The sequence below is a fragment of the Xenopus laevis genome, chromosome 1L (genome assembly GCF_017654675.1).
Source record: "Xenopus laevis strain J_2021 chromosome 1L, Xenopus_laevis_v10.1, whole genome shotgun sequence".
Taxonomy (NCBI): Eukaryota; Metazoa; Chordata; class Amphibia; order Anura; family Pipidae; genus Xenopus; species Xenopus laevis.
This window is the reverse complement of record NC_054371.1, coordinates 159,416,311-159,435,906: the sequence shown is the minus strand read 5'-3', so window position 1 is coordinate 159,435,906 and position 19,596 is coordinate 159,416,311. Positions and strand designations below refer to the sequence as shown.

Sequence of the window (19,596 nt, the reverse complement as noted above, 5' to 3'; positions counted from 1 at the left end):
CACACGCCACACACGATCCGAAAATCGTACGAATCCTCGATTCGTACGATCGGATCTGTGTGTTTATGGCCAGCTTTATCCCCTGCATTGTTCACACCTGTGATTCCCCTGTATTGTTCACACTTATGACACCTCTATTGTTCACACCCCTAAAAGCCTGTACTGTTCACACCTGAGACCCAGACTGAAACTGCCCACATTGTTCACACTTTATACAAAATGCTAATGGGGCGCCAGCAGTCACTGTATGTAGTACATCTTAGAGGGGTCCTGATCAGTGGAAACTATCTCCTGCTCTGCCTGTGTCCCCTACTCTGCCTGTGTGTGCGTGCCCTGCTCTGCCTATCAGTGGCGGGTCAAGACTGGCTTCCAAATTTCGGCCCTCGACAACACAGAAGTTGGACAGCACTGCTCTACATCATACTAAAAGTTTAACTCAAAGATGAACAACCCCTTTAAGGGTGAGAGAATTTGCACGGGCTGCAAATTAGGATTGAATGGGCCACATATGACACTTAAAGGAGAATTCAACCTGTGGGGGGAAAAAACCCGTACCCCACCCCAGGTAGACCTCCATCCACCCCCCCCAGGCTAACTACCCCCCCCCCTTGGGAAATACTTACCCCTCGGCGCAGATTCTTCCAGCAGAGTTGCTGGCATCCATGTTCTGGCTCCTCTCATTGGTGTTCAGTAGAATTGAACTCTTGGCTTCAGGACTTTAACTTCGCCTTCTTTAGTGACTTTGGGTCTTTTCGCGCGTCAGGACATCAACTTTGGCTGTTTTCGGGACTTTGGCTGTTTGGCACTTCCACATTTCTGCCCTTTGGGACTTCAGGAGAGGCGGCGTGGCTTCAGATCTGTCAAGAGGGGCCCGGCTATTTTGAAAAGTGCAGCACAGTCAGGGCCCCTTTCAGGCCCTGTAAAGCAGTACCCCCTGATGGGGCCCTACCTGCAATAATCAGCCATACGTTGAGCAGGAAAACAGCGATATGCAATTAAGAGCACTACAAAGAAGTGATATTATAATAAAACAGGGCTGTAGTAGGTTAATTTATACAAGCCCGATGCCTTACTAGCTGTTTACCAATGCATACATTTCTTCATGTTGTTAAGCAGAATATAAGACTAGGGTATCGTAGCTACTGGCTCCTCCTCTCTGAGTGCTGTAGCTGATGATTGGGTCACACGGTAGCATGAAATTAAAGGCATGCATGCAAATGACCGTTGATTTTAGCGTTGAACATCACAATTTTTCAGAACCTCTTGCAAGAATTTTTTTTTTCAGTAAAAAACTTATTATATAAAATCTACATGGCAGGTAAGAAGGAAAATATAGAATTTCAGCTTTGGTACTGGGCTATTGAACAATGGTCCATTTTGTGCAGTGTACACAGGCCTTCATGCCATCGAAGAGCTTTTCAGATAGAATTGCTTCTAGTAGCTGTGATTGTGATTATTCTATCTAGAACCCTTGCCATACACACAAGTGCATTTGTTGCTTTCCAAAAAGTTGCTTATAATACCAGGAAACTGCTTTCTTTGTGCAAACATAAACACAGCAATTTTTCCAGCAATAAAATAAAACTTTACGCAATAATAATGGTTGTTTTAAGGCAAATTTACTACAGTGAGTTGCACGAATAACATTTTCTCTCTGATTAGTTGATCATGGAGGTTTCTAGGCCCGGCAGAGAAATGCCTGTGCCAGTGCTGCTGAGCAGTTATCAGTCTCAAATGCTGGTACAGGCAGTATCAGGAACAGACTTGTTTCCTAAAAATCAAAGACGCTTCCTTTGCAAGGTCAAGTCAGAGCTCCACAAAACTGCTCTGCAAACTAAGAAAGCTGTGAAAGAATTGGCGTCACTGTAAGCATGCACCCATTTTGTAGTTGAGGTTTTGTAATCTGGAATATAATAAAGTGAAGTATGTCCCCCCCCATTGTATTATATAAGGATATTATAAGTCACAAGGCCAAAGGCCCTACAGGTCATGGAACTCTGAGGTGACTGCTAATATCTTTATAATAATACAGGCTATATTATAATAAATACATTTTAGTGCGTCCTGTGACACAATTTACATGACTGAGTCGAGATTATAACTGATGACATCACTAAGCACAGTTTAGGATATAATTTATAGGATTCTCATGGCTCTTGTGCATTATATATATTCAGTGGCTCTACGTTATCCAACCTTTCATCCCACAGGCCAAACCTATAGATGCGATTCTCCTGTATGGCAACCTTCCATTGGCCCAAATTGTTGGAACTACATGAAGAATACTTGCAGCTCCTCTTCACGTCGTTCTCTGCCAATGTACTTGCCAACATGGTGCATTTAACAAGCCCAGGTTAAAATTGGTCAAATGTGGGCATGTATGGCAAGCGTAAAGGGGTGGTTCACGTTTAAGTTAACTTTGAGAATTGCTAATTCTAAGCAACTGTTCAATTAGCCTTCATTTTTACAGTTTTTGAATTATTTGTCTTCTTGACTCTGACTTTCCAACTTTCAAATGGGGGTCACTGACCCTATCTAAAAACAAATGTTCTGTAAGGCTACGTACAGTATTTATTGTTATTACCCATCTTTGTATTTAGTTCCTCTCCTATTCATATTCAAGTCCATCATTCAAATTGATGCATGGTTGCTGTGGTAATTTGTCCCTAGCAACCAGATCACAGGAATTGAAAACTAGAGGGCAGCTGAATAAAAAGAAAAACCTCACAAATAATAAAACATGAAAACCAACTGCAAATTATCTCAGAATATCACTCTCTACATCATACTAAAAGTTAATTTAAGGGTAAAAAACGCTTTTGCTTTGGATCCCCTTTAACTTTTTATCTCGCTGTGAATACTGTAACTCAACCATCCATGCAGTTGGGCTTTTTACATCGCTGACTCATGCTTCAATCAGCATTTTGGATCAAGTAAAAGTTGCTGGTGATTCACAATGACAGTGCTGTTTTAGAAAAACATGTTTGTTTCGTTTTTTGAAATATCAAAACTGTATGATAAAAATGTTAGTGGTTTCGATTTGTTTTCATCATAGTGACCGCTCATTTTTCACAGTCCCCAAGCTAAAAGCATTTTTAAGATGTCCTTCAGCATTTTACACCATGGAAGACTGCCAGGTTACACATTATCGTCATTATGTTTGAGGTAAACCATATGCATTAACAGATGACAGGGGGGGGGGGCGTGTCTGACTGGCGATGTGAGCAGACGTGTCTGAGCTAGCTCCGTTAGATCCCCTGTGATATCCGGTAATAATCCTGCTTAATCCAATCTCTAGAACATTGCTCTCGACCCTAACTGCTTCTACCTAGCATCTATGGGTAAAAAGAAGCAAGGGCTGGCAGAAACCTCCGACATCAGAGCGCACCTACGCACTTCGGAGCGAACCTCTACAATGGCGGACCCGCGTAGGCCTTCGTCTCCTAAAGCCCAGCGCGCCAAACTGCCGCTTCCTGCAGATTCCGCTGACTCTCCAACAGTGAGTACGGCCAACAGCCTAAGCGACTCTGCACCATCCATACCTGCCACTGCCCCGTCAATTGCGCACTTGCCAGGCCCTGACGAACCTGCTGACGCAGCTAACCTCACATTGGCGGGGGTAGTCAATGTACTTCAATCTACTATCCAAACATGCCACGCAGCAACTCTGGCTAAGGTTGAGGAGCTGCGGGTGGATTTCGCTATTTTACGCCAAGACCTACAGAAGGTCAGGGACCGTACCACCGAGGCTGAGAGACGGTTGGGTGACCTAGAGGATACCTGCCATCCCTTGCCTGAACAATTGGGCCTACTGCAACGCAGGGTCGAGGCGGCGGAGGCCAAATCGGATGATTTGGAGAATCGCCTCCGGAGGAACAACATCCGGATAATAGGTATGCCTGAAAGAGCAGAGGGGCCTGAAGCCGCTAAATTCCTCGAGGGCTGGCTGAAGGAGGTATGCGGCCCTGATGTCTTCTCCCTGGCCTATGTCATTGAAAGGGCTCATCGGATCCCTGCTAGACCGCCGCCACCGGGAGCTCCTCCACGTCCTCTGATAGCCAGGTTCTTAAACTTCAGAGATAGAGACGCGGCCTTGCTGGCTGCCAGGCGCAAAGGGGAACTAAAATTTGAAAATGCCATCGTGTCACTCTACCCTGACTTCTCCAATGAGGTTCGGAGACAACGGCAACAATTCACTGCAGTCAAGCGACATCTTCGTGAAGCAGGCCTCCAATATGCCATGATGTATCCCGCGAAATTGCGGGTGGCGGTGGATGGGAAGACTCACTTTTTTGTATCGCCTACTGAGGCCTCTCAGTGGCTGGATTCCAGGAAATAGGCCTGCCACTTGTTTGGGCATTGGTTACTAGCTTTAAAATACTCCTGAATGCCGTCTGAATCAGTTGCTTTCTTTTGGTTGCCTGCTGTATTTAACCAACAAGGTTCGAGAGCCGGGTATTCTGGCCTTATTATTGGACTATTGGAATATACTTCCCTGTTTGGGGCTAACGGAGCTCACCATGCAGAGTCCCCTCTACTGCTATTATTTTGGAATTTGTCGGTGTACAACTGACTAGGTTGTAAGTTTATGTTTACTGTTGTACCTCTGTTAATATCGCCATACGGGCTCATGTACGCCCTCCTGGTATTATTGTTAAGGGATCCATACCTCCCCGAATTTAGGGGATGTAGGGTGGGTTGTGTTGGGATTTGTCTCTCCTACCTCTCTTTTACCTCTCTTTCTCTTTCTTTCACTTACTTCTACTTCCCCTTCACTTCTCTTTCTCCTTCTTTCTCTTACTTGCCTGGCCCTACAGGGGGGAGCTCAATTGCTTTGGGTAGACCCAAAAATGGCGGCTGAAATCACGGCTATCTCTTGGAATGTACGAGGGTTGAACTCTCCCCTAAAGAAAACCCTGGTTTTTAAATTTTTAAGAAAATACAACCCGCACATCATATGTCTCCAAGAAACCCATATAAGTAAGTCTGCCAACTCGAACTCTCTCAAGAAAATTTGGTTAGCCCATACTTACTGTGCTGCCTATTCTAACTACTCTAGGGGCACCTCTGTGTTAATAAATAGATCTTTACCCTTTCAGCTGTTAAATGTCCGTAATGATCCAGAAGGCAGATTTACACTTTTGCATGCATCGCTTGCAGGTTTTCCCTATATTATTGTATGTGTTTACCTTCCTCCTCCATTTAATGACTGCTTACTGTACGAGTTGATATCGCTTATTGCTTCCCTTCCCTCAGATCCGTTGCTTGTAGTTGGTGACTTTAATGCAGTCATGGATACCGCTTTAGACCGTTTAACCACTGCCTCAGCCCCTAGGGCCGGCACTGGGGGCCTAAAGGCCTGGGCCCAGGTGGCTGGGTTGGTTGATATTTGGAGGGCTCGTCACCCAGGGGAACGTATGTTTTCATGTTATTCTAGGGGAGCCATGTCAAGGATTGACCTCGCCTTTGCCTCGCCCGATATGTCTGCGAAAATTTCCAAAATAGAATTCCTTCCTAGAGGGATTTCGGATCATGCCCCACTGCAAATCACGTGGCAACTGCATTCGACCCTTACTAGAAAAACCTGGAGGTTAAATCCTTACTGGATTTCCCATACAGACATTAAGACTACCGTAGAACAATCTATAACTCAATTCCTTCAGGTTAATATTGGTACAGCTGCATTACCGCAGGTTTGGGACGCTTTGAAGGCATACATTAGGGGCGAGTATATCTCTAAGATTGCACATGTACGTAAAGCTGCCAACAACAGTATGATGGAGGCTGAGGGCGCGTTGAAGGAGGCTGAGGCGAGGTATGTCCGAGACCCTAATGAACAGACTAAACTACTCCATGTCCTAGCGCAGAGGCAATATGCTCAAGTTCAATGGAAGTGTGCAAGGAAAAGTCACCTGTTTTCGAAGTTTACTCTATACGAACAGGGGGATAAGAATGGCAAGCTGCTTGCCTTATTGGCAAGAGAAGATTGTAGCAAGCCAGCCATCCATACCCTCCTGCGAACTGATAACGAGGTTATCACCAACCCCTTAGATATTAACCATAGTTTAGCAGAGTACTATCAGCATTTATACTCCTCTAAACTTCAGAAAACGTCCTCTGAAATAGCATCTTATTTACAAAACCTAGATTTACCTACACTCTCATTAGAACATAGAGCCCTACTTGATACCCCTATACAGGAACAGGAGGTTGTTGACGCTATTGCGGCTTTACCGCACGGCAAAACCCCTGGGCCTGATGGCATACCGAACCTCTGGTATCGTACGTATACTAAACAACTAGCCCCAGTTCTTACGGAACTTTTCAATTTGGCTTCCCATTCCGAGTCTCTCCCTCTCTCGTTTCGTGATGCCACAATAGTACTCCTCCTAAAACCGGGTAAGAACCCCCAGCTGCACTCTTCCTATAGGCCTATCTCCCTAATTAATTCAGATGCTAAAATTTTAGCCAAAGTGCTGGCGCGGCGACTAAACTTTGTGATCTCCTCTATAGTAGCCCCTGACCAAGTGGGATTCATCCCTCACAAAGCGGCAGAATTAAATCTCCGTAGACTGTATACCAACCTTATAATCCCACATACGAACCTGGGTACCAGAGCCATTGCCTTCTTGGACAACGAGAAGGCATTTGACTCGGTGGAATGGGAATATCTGTGGCAAACCTTGCAAACCTTTGGGTTCCGTAAGATCTTTATAACCTGGATTAAAGCCCTATATACCCAGCCCAACGCCAGCATCCTATCGAACCTTGAACTTTCGCCTCCCTTTATTCTAGCTAGAGGTACCCGCCAAGGTTGTCCCTTGTCGCCAAGCCTTTTTGCGCTGGCCATGGAACCCCTGGCATGTTTGATTAGGGCAACAGCGGAGATTCGGGGGTTTGAGATAGGGAAACTTCAGGAAAAAATTTCATTATTTGCGGATGACACGCTCCTTTACCTCAATGATACAGGCCCTTCACTTCATAAGGCTCTGGAGTTAATCAACCTTCATACCGAGTTTTCCGGTTTGAAAATTAATTGGACGAAATCATCCATAATGGCATTGGACCCTCGGGCGCTCCTTGACATGGATCCCTCACTCCCTTTGGTCCGTGTAGAAGCAGTCAAGTATTTAGGCATTCACATCCACCCACAATTAGCTAAATTTGTAGAGCTCAATTTAGACCCCTTAATGTCCCATCTCATCACCACTATTGATAAATGGCTCCGACTTCCACTATCCTTAATAGGACGAATAAATCTTTTCAAAATGAAGTTTCTGCCTAAATTTCTCTACCTTTTCCGTCAGTCTCCAATTTGGATTCCCATGCGGTTCTTCAAACAATTGCGAAGCCACCTGACTAGACTCTATTGGTCCCCAGGCCCTACTAGGGTAGCGTATAAGGTCTTGACCTCCCCACTGGACGAGGGCGGCTTGGCTGCACCTGACATGTTTGGGTATTTCTTAGCTTCACAACTAACATCAGTGGTTCGTTGGCTTGATCCAACGCCGGAAGACCCTATTACGTTGCTAGAAGCGCACTTGATTGGATCATTGGAAGGACTCAGACACTTGATATATCGTAGGCCTCCAGGTCTGTCTTACCCTACTCCAATGATCCATAATACTGTGAAAGCCTGGCAGAAAGGTTCCCATAGACTTGGGAGGTCCACTCAAGTTTTTTCCCCGTATACTCCTCTTTGGTTTAACCCTAACCTACAACATTTGACCTCTATCCCTGACCCCCAGATTTGGGCACACTTTGGTATAAAATGTATTGGTGATTTGTATGCTGATAACCAGTTATTATCCTTTCAACAGCTTAAGGACAATTTCGAGATCCCCAATAGTATGTTATTTAGATACTTTCAAGTGAGGCATGCTCTGGCTCAGCAATTTCAGTCATTTGACCTCACTATTGAACTCTCTCCGCTTGAAAAAGTCATACGTAAGGAAAATCTGCATAAACCTCTTTCTACCATATACAACTGCCTTAGGCCCAGAGGCAACCCTCCTAGGATGGAACTGTATCAAAAGTGGACTACAAACATTCCTGACTTGACGCAGGAGCAATGGGAGGTTATTTTATCTGACTCTATCCAACCTTTAATCCGAGCCAGGGACAGGCTTATACAATTTAAGTATATTCACAGAGCCTACTACTCACCACATGTCCTTCACAGGATTAACCCTACCTTTCCTGATCAATGCAACCGGTGCAAAGGCTACAATGCGGACTTTTTCCATCTGGCCTGGAGTTGTCCGTCCATCCAAGGATTCTGGTCAGAGATTGCCACCTACATTTCTCACCTAATGGCTCTCCCAATAGAGATTCACCCTGCTATTCTCTTGTTAAATTATCTATCGGATACCACTACCTCTCGTATAGAAACTATATTGCTCACCTTCTTGCTCTTCTATGCCAAGAAAGCTATTGCTATTAAATGGAAGGAGGAATTCCCACCCTCTCTTGCCTTCTGGATTACTTTGGTGGAACAGGCCTTGCCGATTCTGGAACAAGTTTATTTTGCCAGGGGATGTCCTGCAAAATTCAATGCAGTCTGGACTCTCTGGACCCTGCAAAACGAATCTTATTCTAATAGGCAACAAGATGTTTCTCAACCCTTGCTTGACTGGCTCATGGAGTCATCTTAATATGGAACACTTGTACTATTTGCTATTGCTGATTGCCTCAGCTGCTTAGGGGTATACCTGAATTAATGTATATCGTTTGTATAGCAAAGTAATGGTATGACTCCTCCCCTTTTCTTCTCTGCTTTCCTTTGTGTTTTTTTAGGGCCTTTCTTTTCCTCTTCCTTTCTCTCTTCTTCTTTCCTGCCTCCCGGGTATCTCTCTTTCCCATCTGTAACTGTTTTCCCAGGGTTTTGTAAGAAAAATAACAATGAAAACGCATTTTCAGTGCAATGGGTTCCAACACTAATGCTTTTATTGATGTATGTTACTACAGTACACTGTATGTTGAACTTGCTCTGGAAATAAATAAAACTTTAAAAAAAAAAAAAAACAGATGACAGGGGTTTGCAAAAAAAATGGCACCTTAAAACTGCGGTTACTTCAAACTTGGATATGGTCAAATGGATACTTTTTTTTTTACAGAGAATTAAAGAGATTTCTTTACTTTAAACTGATTTGATTTTTCTCTAACAGTAAGTCAATAACCTTATGCTTGATGGTAACTAAGCTGCCATAAATCCATACTGCTGAAAAAAAAACAATCCTATTGGGTATTTCTAATATAGGAGAGATATATACTGTATATTTTGATTGGAAGCCAGCAGATAACTTCATAGTTTGGAATTCAATAACTTCATTCAATGTGGAGTTATACTCATATTGGAATTCAATAACTTCATTCAATGTGGAGTTATACTCATATTATTAGCCTTTCTTGAAAAGGCTTTGTATGAATGTTTTAAATATGATCTGTTTTCTGTGATACTTGTATAGAGAACTATAATGCTCCGTATAGTTAGTTTCCCTATAAATGTTCTGCATTCTAAACATTACGGCAAGACCTACCCTTATATGGGGAAAACAGAAAGTCCCAAGCATTTTACAATACCTGTTCGAACATAAAAAAATATTTTGAGTAACTTGGTGATCAGAGATCTGCAGAAACCATCAATTAGGGTGGTGCTAAAGTTTTGAAATAAAACAAACAAGAGATTGATCACGGATGGTTGTGAGATTCTTTAATGTTGCACTTTCTTCAGAATACAGAGACAGAAGTTTGAAATATGGTACAATAAGCTTTGGTTTGACAGTGAATGAACATATGAATGACTCATTTAGCACTGCTCTGAAATCAATATAAAAAGAAATAATTACAATTGCCTGATCTGTTAAGGGAGGGGGGTACCTCTAAGTTAACTTTTACTATGTTATAGAATGTCCTTTAATCAGTACAGTTTAACTATTTGCCTCTTTCTAGACCATCAAATGGGGGTCACTGACCCCAGAAGCCAAGAAAATATTGACGTGTGAGCCTACAATTGTGTTAATTGTTCTGTTCAGGCTTTTTTTAAATTCATTTTCCAGCATCTCATTCAAACCATTGCCTGGTTGCTACGGTAATTTAGAACTTGCTAAAAATTCCAAAGAAATGAATAACGAAGACCCTTTTCTAATGGTCTTGGAATATCACTATCTACATTATAGTAAACGTTAATTCAAGGGTTAACTACCCCTTTAAGCACATTGTGTTTTGCAATTGTCCTACCCAGTTGTAAAAATGCATAAATGTGCTACTTCAGGCATGTTTGCTGCTTTTCCCTTATTAAAATATATATCCTCCATTGCTAACTCTGACAATTACTTGAAAGCACCAGTACAATCAGGCATGCGAGTGCCATAAAAACCCATAGATTGAGTAGAGGAAAAACTGTTTCAAAAGGCAGTTCATATGAAAATTAGCTTTATACATTTATTCTTAGGGGTGGTGGCAGACGGGGAGATTAGTCGCCCAGCGATTAAACTTCTCTACTTCGGGTGACTTATCACCTTGAAATGCCTTCCCGTCGGCAAGAATACGAATTGCAGGTGGGATGGCACAAGAAATGCTTTGGATTTCCCAAGTTTCCTCGTGAGCCATTTCAGAAGCATTTCTTTTGTCATCCCATCGGTGATTTGTATTCTTGCTGGCGGGAAGGCAATTCGGGGAGATTAGTACCCCGAAGTAGAAAAGATTTAACGGTGGGCAGCTAATCTCCCCGTCTGCCACCACCCTAATAGATATCTTTATTGCTATTGGATTATTTAACAGGACAATGAAAACCAATTAATCAGACGGATGTCAAACAGGGCAAGACCTTCTCATGCTGCTGTCAGGCAACCTGGGTACATTTCAGTTTGGGAGAGAAAGAATAGAATGACAATCCCAAAAGTATGAAAGGATTGTAGTAAAGTTGCCTAAAGGATGTCTGCAAAATAGGTGTACTTTTACTTTAAGCACAATACTGTGTAATAAGGTCGGTACCCTAGAAGTAACATGCTGCTCCAGCTACAATACCCAGCATTCCTGGAAGTTGTTTATAACAGTAAGTGAGCAACTGATGAAACTGCAGATCATACTGTATCAGTTTTCTATAAGAGTGGTGGCAGATGGGGGTTAAATCATGGGGAGATTTGTCGCCCACAGTTAAATCTGTGCTACTCCAGGCAATAAGTCTCCGGATAATGCCTTCCCAGCAGCAATAATTCCAATCAGCAGTGGGAAAACATATGCAGTGTTTCATTTTCCAAAGGATGACAAATCTCCCCTTGGCACAGGAATTATTCCCAATGAGAGGGCTAAACCTGCCCAAGCCTGAAGTAAATAATGCAATCGTGCATTTACGCTTTTCAACTAAAAAGAAATCATTTCATTGGTTATACCCGGTTTATTTCTCCATCTATAATTAATACAAAATATAGTCTTTTAAAAAATAGACTCACAGATAATCTGCAAACTAGTAAACAGACCTGCATTGTGAGTGGTCTATTCAGCCCAATACTCGTAACATGCTTCATTCTAAAAAAACAACCTAAAGAAGAAAAGGTAATGTGATTCCAGTCTACTAAGTAAAAGAAAAATGCAGGCCATGCCCTAGATATATTTCTCATTGTCACTGCAGTTTTTAAACAACACATGAAATGATTCCAAATCAACCTCAACTGGTAAGACTGGTTGGTACCAGATTATCCACTTGTATTCTGGTTTAAAGGATACCACTTCCCTTAAAGGAAAAGTAAAGAGAAAAATGTCGAGTGATTACATTAATGTTGGCAAGCGTTCGTTAGTTGTAGGACAAGAAAAGCAAATATACATATGTTCCCTTCCAACATGCACCACCCTTAATCATGCCCTATGGGGCAGTATTAGAGATTACTGATGTTGCATTTCAGAAGGAGCGTCTACAAAGGACATATTAGATATTTATATACATGGCTTTCCTTGTCTTTTAAGTAGCAACTGCAGTTGCCATGGGGTGTCTTACAGAACCTTATCCCCCTCCTCGTCATTCTTCAATTTACTTGCCTTTTAAGGAAATAAATGTATATATAAATGTTGAGATGTTCCCAACCAGCTGCAATAGGTGGTGAAAATAACCCCAAAGCCATTTGCTTTTGGTCTGCTTTCATTCTCAGGAGCACAAAGCATTCTCCAGAGAGAAAAGGAAATTCAGATGTGGAAGTGCAAAACCACACTAAAAAAGGAAATAACCCCACTCCTTTTTGACATGAGCTTATTCCGTTGTGCTTATGTAGCAAAGGTTCTGAAATACTAGATATGAACTACTAGATATAATTGAATTTTTTTCCACACACTCATGATATTCATCTGTGTTCACAGGAAGCCAGTCTCCACTCCCCCTAAAGCCTCACACATAAGGGCAGCGGCCGATGGGGAGATTTGTTGTCAGTGATTATTCATGCATGACTGTGAGCAACAAATCTCAAGAAAATGCATTTCCATTGGAAATAACTGAAATCACCAGCAGTAAAACAAACATATCACAGTCACCCCAAGCTACCTCTGGAGGAAACTTCCAGCAACTTTGTGATATGTTGGTTTCAGCCAGCGATTTCAGTTGACCAGTCACAAATCCTCCCATTGTCCACTGCCCTAATGCAACACCTCCCTTATCTTGTTCCATTGTGAAGTGATATTATTTGGGTCTTGAAGTCCCTCAGCTTTCTATAGTGGGTGTTACACAGCTTCTTTGGAAAGCAGAGGAACTTCAACCCCAAAATCCATAACTTCACAATGGAACAACACAAGGAAATGGATACATTACATTGTGTCTTAAAGGACCAGTAACATCAAAAAATTGAATTGTTTTAAAGTAATAAAAATATAATGCAGTGTTGCCCTGCACTAGAAAAACTGTTGTGTTTGCTTCAGAAACACTACTATTGTTTATATAAATAAGGTGCTGTGTAGCAACGGGGGCAGCTATTCAAAGTAAAAAAGGCTCAGGTTACACAACAGATATCAGATAAGCTCTGTAGAACATAATGGTGTTATCGGTTATCCATTATTTATCCTGTGCCATATAGCCTTTTTCAATTTCCGCCATTGCTACTCAGCAGCTTGTTTATATGAACTATAGTAGTGCTTCTGAAGCAAACACATCAGTTTTACCAGTGCAGGGCAACACTACATTATATTTTCATTACTTTAAAACACTTTCATTTTTTGGTGTTACTGGTCCTTTAAGTGATTTTTTTTTTTCTTCAATCAGTGGGATCAGGTATGTTTGTGTACAAAAAAAAAAAAAAGATACATTTTATTTCTGGACGTTCATATAGCATTTATGTGTATTCTCTTCATAAACCCAACAGAATGAACACATCAAAAAGGGGAGGTATATTTTTCCTTTAACAGCTGACTTGAACCTATAAAATTATCCCCTGCTGAAATATCTGGATTATTGTTGCAGAATAGATGCATAAGGCTTATGATTGTTGCAACTTGTTCCGCCCACTACTGCACATGAAACACTTTTCACAGATATCAGTAAGTAAAGCTGGCCATGGACGCAAAGATCCGAAAATCGTACGAATCCTCGATTCGTACGATTTTCGGACCTTGTGTGGAGAGTCCCGACATTTTTCGTCCGGCAGAGATCGGTCGTTTGGACAGGTTAAAAGAATATCGGATGATATTCAATGGGAGACTAGTTTTTGTCGGACATAACGTTCGTACGATTGCTGTCAGAGGCAGAACATTCGCTGATCTGTACTTTTCTATTTTATTTGATCAGAATGGTTAGTGGCAGGTCGGGAGATGGGGAAGTCCGATTGCTCGAGGATTCGAACAATCGGATCTTTGCATCTGTGGCCAGCTTAATTCTTTGGGGCACCATCTCAACCCTCTAAAAAATAAACTTATTGAATACACATATCACAAGTAGGCATGCATATCACATGGATGGCTCAAGAATTTGTGTGCAGTCAAGCATCCAACTTGCAGCACGTGCATTCACAGTGGTTTGCTTAAAAGGGGTGAAATGGTAACCCTATGGCCCAGACCCACATACTGCAGCAATTTTCGATGATGGTCATCTATGCAAGGTGCAATAATCTCTAACGAGATGTAAAGTATTCTACATCTTTACAGTGATCAAAATGCTGTGTGAAATTGTTTGTAAAGTGCAAAGTGAATTGGTGACTAAAATGTTCACTTTTACGGTTACATAGGAACAAATGATTATCAGGATTTTCCTGGCCCTATAGTTTGCGTTTAAATACAAACTCTTGCCAGCCTTCATCCTTTTTGTAGAAATTCCCATTCCATACTGAATTCTGGCAGGCTTTTTCCTGGGTGAACTCGTAACAGGATTCATGGTGCAGACTACAGCACTAATCTGAACAATGTCAACCTATTTTTCCACTGGATCTCTTAAATATAGCCACTGTCCTGCAATTGAACACTGTTGTGGCCATGATTAAATATGTGAAGCTGAGGTCTGGCCAACAGCTTGCCAAAGCAGTAGCCAATCACAGGTCACTTTTTGAAGCCACTACAGCAGCAAATGACTTCACCTATGTGTGGCAGCTCACTGAACTGTAAGGCTAGTGATGTATTTAAAGGGTCTTGTGATTTGGCAGCATCCCTTTAACAAGGTTGTGCTCTTAAGACAGTGTGTGAAGTCAGTATTTGCTTTCCCATGGTAATTTAAAGAACACTATTTTCCAATGACATTATTGCTACTTACTCATTTTGCTTTACTGACAGACACTTTTATTGTGGTATGATCTACAGAAGATGTTGTGTTGTCCTTCGGTAAATGATGAGGGCCCTCCACTTGCCTATTCAGTAGCCCATTTCTCATTACACTAACCTGCTCATTTTCATAGTTTTTTTTGGTATGTTCATAGATGTAAAATGAGTAAAGTGAAACTAGCACATTAACTGCACTTCTGCATACTGACAAGAGCCGGAAATCCCGGTCACACATCCTTATTACCACGTGATCTATGAGCAGGGCGGAGAATTACAGTTTACTACTACAATCCTCCAGTCCTGCAAGGCAAAAAGAAAAAACAACTCAAAGTCCTTATATCTGTAGTTATGATTGTAACTGCTTTATCACAAAATGCCAATCACTGAGCTGTTCAATAACAGATTGCCACTAGCAAAGAATATACTTCTAAGCAAATGGCACAGCTGGCCCAATGGGAAAAACAAAAAACAGACACACACGCCATGACAGGGCATTTCTTCAGAGAAACCCTCAGGTTCCCATTAACTTGTATCTTGGAGACTGCCTTGAAGTTTATAAACATTTGATAGGAACAAAGGTCACAATAGCAATAGAATACTTCCAACCGCCATGGCTGCACAGTCCAAGCCTGGTCCAAAACCCACCCTGTGATTATCTCAAACCGAGGGACATACTGGCCACAAAAGGGACATTACTAGCAAAGACGGCCATACTCGGAAAAAGGGTTGACATGCTTTATGCCATGAAATGAGTGAGGGGGGGTCTGAAATCGGAGCAGAGTTTGGTGTAGAGATGTAAATACTGTATTTTATCCCAGATGTGGTAGTTTCAGTGTCCACTTGCTGTGGAGGGGTATCTTGTATGACAAGTGTAGGGTTTTCCTGGTTAGACTGGACGTTCAACAACTGCTGGCCAGGAGGGACATGGGCCTGGCTGAAGAACATTTGCATTAGATCAAGCCTTAATATACAGCACAGACTGGAACTCACCCCCCAACCCCATGGAGATCTGAAATCAGCATGCAGTCTCAACTGAAGGTGTGAATAGTGGATCCCTGATCTAATGATCCATTCCTTATAAAAGATCAGCACTTTATTCGGTCTCCTTGCCTTGTGGCTGTGCTGGGGGAGGGTCCTGACTGTAGGGAGGTGGGGGGCTATCCTTGGCTGGCATTTTTATCGCCTCCTCATAGGTGGGCAGAAGCAGAGGGTTCTTCTCAGCGCCAGGTACCACGATCACTGCCAAACCATCGTCTTCGGGTTGTGCCGGGGGTGAGCGTGTGAGGAGGAAGCGGTAATAGGTGAGCACGCAGCGGATCAGGTATAACTTGAGCAGGAGCATCAGTAAGGAGAGGAACACTACAAGAACCAGATCCTCCACTACCGATGGCTTTTCCTTCTCCTCCATGCCAGCCAGGTAAGGCCTGGTGCTGATCAGCCTCAGCTCGGCAGGGAAGCGCATGAACAGGCCACAGAATAGTAGCAGCGACCCCAGGAAGTCGATAATCTGAAAGGCCAGGAACGGGAGTAGGAGGCCGGGGCGTCTGCGTATAACTCCATAGAGTAGGCACAGACTGAGGACAAGCAGTACCAGCCCAAGGGAGTAAATCACCGCCACAGACCCTGGCGAACTCCACGGCCCCGGGCACCCCCCGCTGCATTTAACCACGGCCACCGTCTGCCAAACCAAGGCCTGCAGGCTGACAAACACATAATACACGGCCACTCCCAACACCACCGAGCGGACATTGAAATAGCCGCAGCACCGGGGCGGTTCCTGGGTCACCATCCTTCAGATATTCCGAGCTCCGTCCTTTGCTTCACGGCCTTATACTGTAAAGCGGAAGTGCGTCTTTGGATAAAAATAAAGTTTCTTTGCTCCGCCTCTTTTGGCTCCGGCCCGCCGAAACTATTCGCGGCGCATGCGCTGTCGTTTTGCGTAAAGGGTTTCGATTTCTCGCAAAGAGCCTGTTTTCTCCTCCTTTTGAAGAAGATCACGTGGTTTACGCTGTAATTACTTCGTAATATATATTGATGTTGTAGGATTCACGGTTACATTAAAGTTGATCATGGTCTCAGCGTCAAACAGACTCGTCATAGGGTGCCATTTTGTCTACAATCCTTTTTTATATTCTTCCTTATTTGGCTATAGAGGCTTCAGGCATGGGGAAGAGACAAGTTCGTGTTCTGTGTGGAACAACATCTACTGTCCTAGCTAAAGGCCATAGTATACAGACTATTCTGGCATTGCTGCTATTTGTGGTGGTGAGAAAAACACCCACCTCATCTTCCAAGTGTTGCCAGGTGGCCTGCCAGTCATAGGCCCAGGGCACACCACATACCTCCCAACATTTTGGAAGTAAAAAGAGGGGCAAAAAAATGTTTTCTGCATGTAGCGCAGCAATTTTTGACCACACCCTTTCGGTGGCCACACCCCCTAATTACCATGTTTGTTTTACAAAATTTGGCACGTTATGAAAGTTTGAAAATATTTCTCCTTATCTAAACTATGTTTTTGTGTCTCAAAATTGTTACAAAGTATCTTATTTGCACCTGTTAGCTGTTCTGGGCTCTCTGCTAAAAGCCAATTAAGAAACAATTAAGTGTTTCTTTTTCTGGCTGTTCAGTGCAGAGAAAAGAGGGACAAATCCAGTACAAATGAGGGACTGCGGGTTGAGCTGTCAAAAGAGGGACTGTCCCTCCGAAAAAGGGACAGTTGGGAGGTATGACACCATGATAACTTTTTATCAGCTTTTTAACTATTGAATGAAACAACAGACCCACTCAAAGTTCTACAACATAACCATAGTTTTGATTTTAACTGAATTTGCTGCATCTCATGATATATATATTATATATATATATATATATATATATATATATATATATATATATATATATATATATATATTTGGCTGTGCACAAATATTACTTAGAAGTAAGAATTTATATATATATATATATATATATATATATATATATATATATAAAGTTCAAAGTGGACCAGCACACCAAATCTTCAATAAAAAAGAGGTTTATTATAACATCACTCTAGTGTCCAACGTTTCGGCCCACATTAGGGCCTTTATCAAGGATAAGTGCAAGTGATCATGTGAGTATTTAAATACAAAAAAAGTGGGCGTCAGGATGACGTCATTAACAATCAATTAATGCAAATGAGTGTCTTAATACATTCAAGTGAACAATGTGTTTTAATTCCAGATCTGGTCTCTAGGTGTCAGCATTGTACCAATTTCACCATTTTTTTTTTATAGTGATTTCTGTGATTTCCATTTTGTGAGAAATTTCGCATGATCATATGCGATCACATGTGATTAAAAAAATCTATTGTATGTGATATGTGTACAATGTGTGTCAAAGAGATTGCTAAAAACAATAAAAGAATATGTTGCAAAGAAATACTTTAGTCTCTTATTGGACTGCTTACTTTGTCTCAGCACAGTAGAGCTATACACACCATCTAAAAGAAAGAAATGTATATCAATGTTACAAACATTGTTGCTACTCATGTTTCATTTGTCATTTTATTATTTTATTTTGTTTTATTTTGCTATTATGTTTCGTGTCTCTACTTGTCACTGTCCATTCAGACTGGGGAAAAAGATTTTTTTAAGTTAGGAAACAATTAAGGATTAGTTGCTCATTTAGGCCCTTTGGTGTCACGCAGTCTAGCTCGTGTATCCAGAATGCCTCTCTCTTCAGAAGCATGTCATTATAATTACCTCCTCTTGGTTTTTTGGAAATCTGGTCAATTGGCATACATATGAATGCCGAGGGGCTGTGTCTTGCTTCAGCCCAATGTTTAGCTACAGGCTGCTGTGAGATGTCCTGTTTTTTACTCTTAATTCTTTGTAATCTGTCCGGGTCAAGAGCTGCTCTTATGCTAGACCTGTGCATCGCAATACGCTCTTTCAATTGTCTGGTGGTTTTCCCGCAGTACACTAACCCGCACATGATCACTTGCACTTATCCTTGATAAAGGCCCTAATGTGGGCCGAAACGTTGGACACTAGAGTGATGTTGAAATAAACATTTTTTTTTGATTGAAGATTTGGTGTGCTGGTCCACTTTGAACTTTGTATACTTTGATTGACCAAGCACCCACTCTCGCCAACCTGGAAGGAGTGCAGGTACTTTGTGAATGTTTATATATATATATATATATATATATATATATATATATATATATATATATATATATATATATATATATATAGATTCTTACTTCTAAGTAATATTTGTGCACAGCCAAAGGGTAAATACAGTAACAAAATACAAATAAAGACATTTGCATTCAAGATTTATGGTGGTGGCACACATAGCGTTCCAGGGAGATTTGTTGCCCAGCGACAAATCTCTTCTTCGGGCGACTAATCTCCCCGAAATGCCTTCCCGCCGGCAAGAATGTGAATGAGATCACTTTGTTTTCTGGTTGCCTCAAGAAAGCTATTCAAGTGCCATCCCAACGGTGATTCACATTCTAGCATGCTGGAAGGCATTTCTGGGAGATTAGTTGCCCAAAGAAGAGAAGATTTGTCACTGGGCGACTAATCTCTCCAGAATGCTACGTGTGCCACCACCCTAAGTGGTAAGAGTTGATCCAAGAGGAATAGGGTTGCCACCTTTTCCAGAAAAAAATACTGGCCTTCCTATATATTTATCTTTCTTCCCAATTAATAATATTGGGATCAATCATAGTTTTCACCGGCCAGGCCGGTAAAATACCGGCCAGGTGGCTACCCTAAAGAGGAAGAAGACTCCTTCAACATAGAATTTACATTTGTTTTTGGTCTCTTTGAGTCTTAGGACTCTTTGAGTCAGCACAAGTCACTGGGTACATAAATGACT

General features: G+C 42.0%; 1 protein-coding gene across 1 annotated transcript; it reads right to left on the bottom strand.

Annotated features, from left to right (window-relative positions):
• Positions 1-14,408: 14,408 nt before the first annotated feature.
• On the bottom strand, positions 14,409-16,548 carry LOC494858 (uncharacterized). The gene is given in 1 exon segment (NM_001094682.1): positions 14,409-16,548. A coding segment is annotated over 1 exon segment (696 nt). The 5' UTR covers positions 16,517-16,548; the 3' UTR covers positions 14,409-15,820.
• Between the last annotated feature and the right edge of the window lie 3,048 nt (positions 16,549-19,596).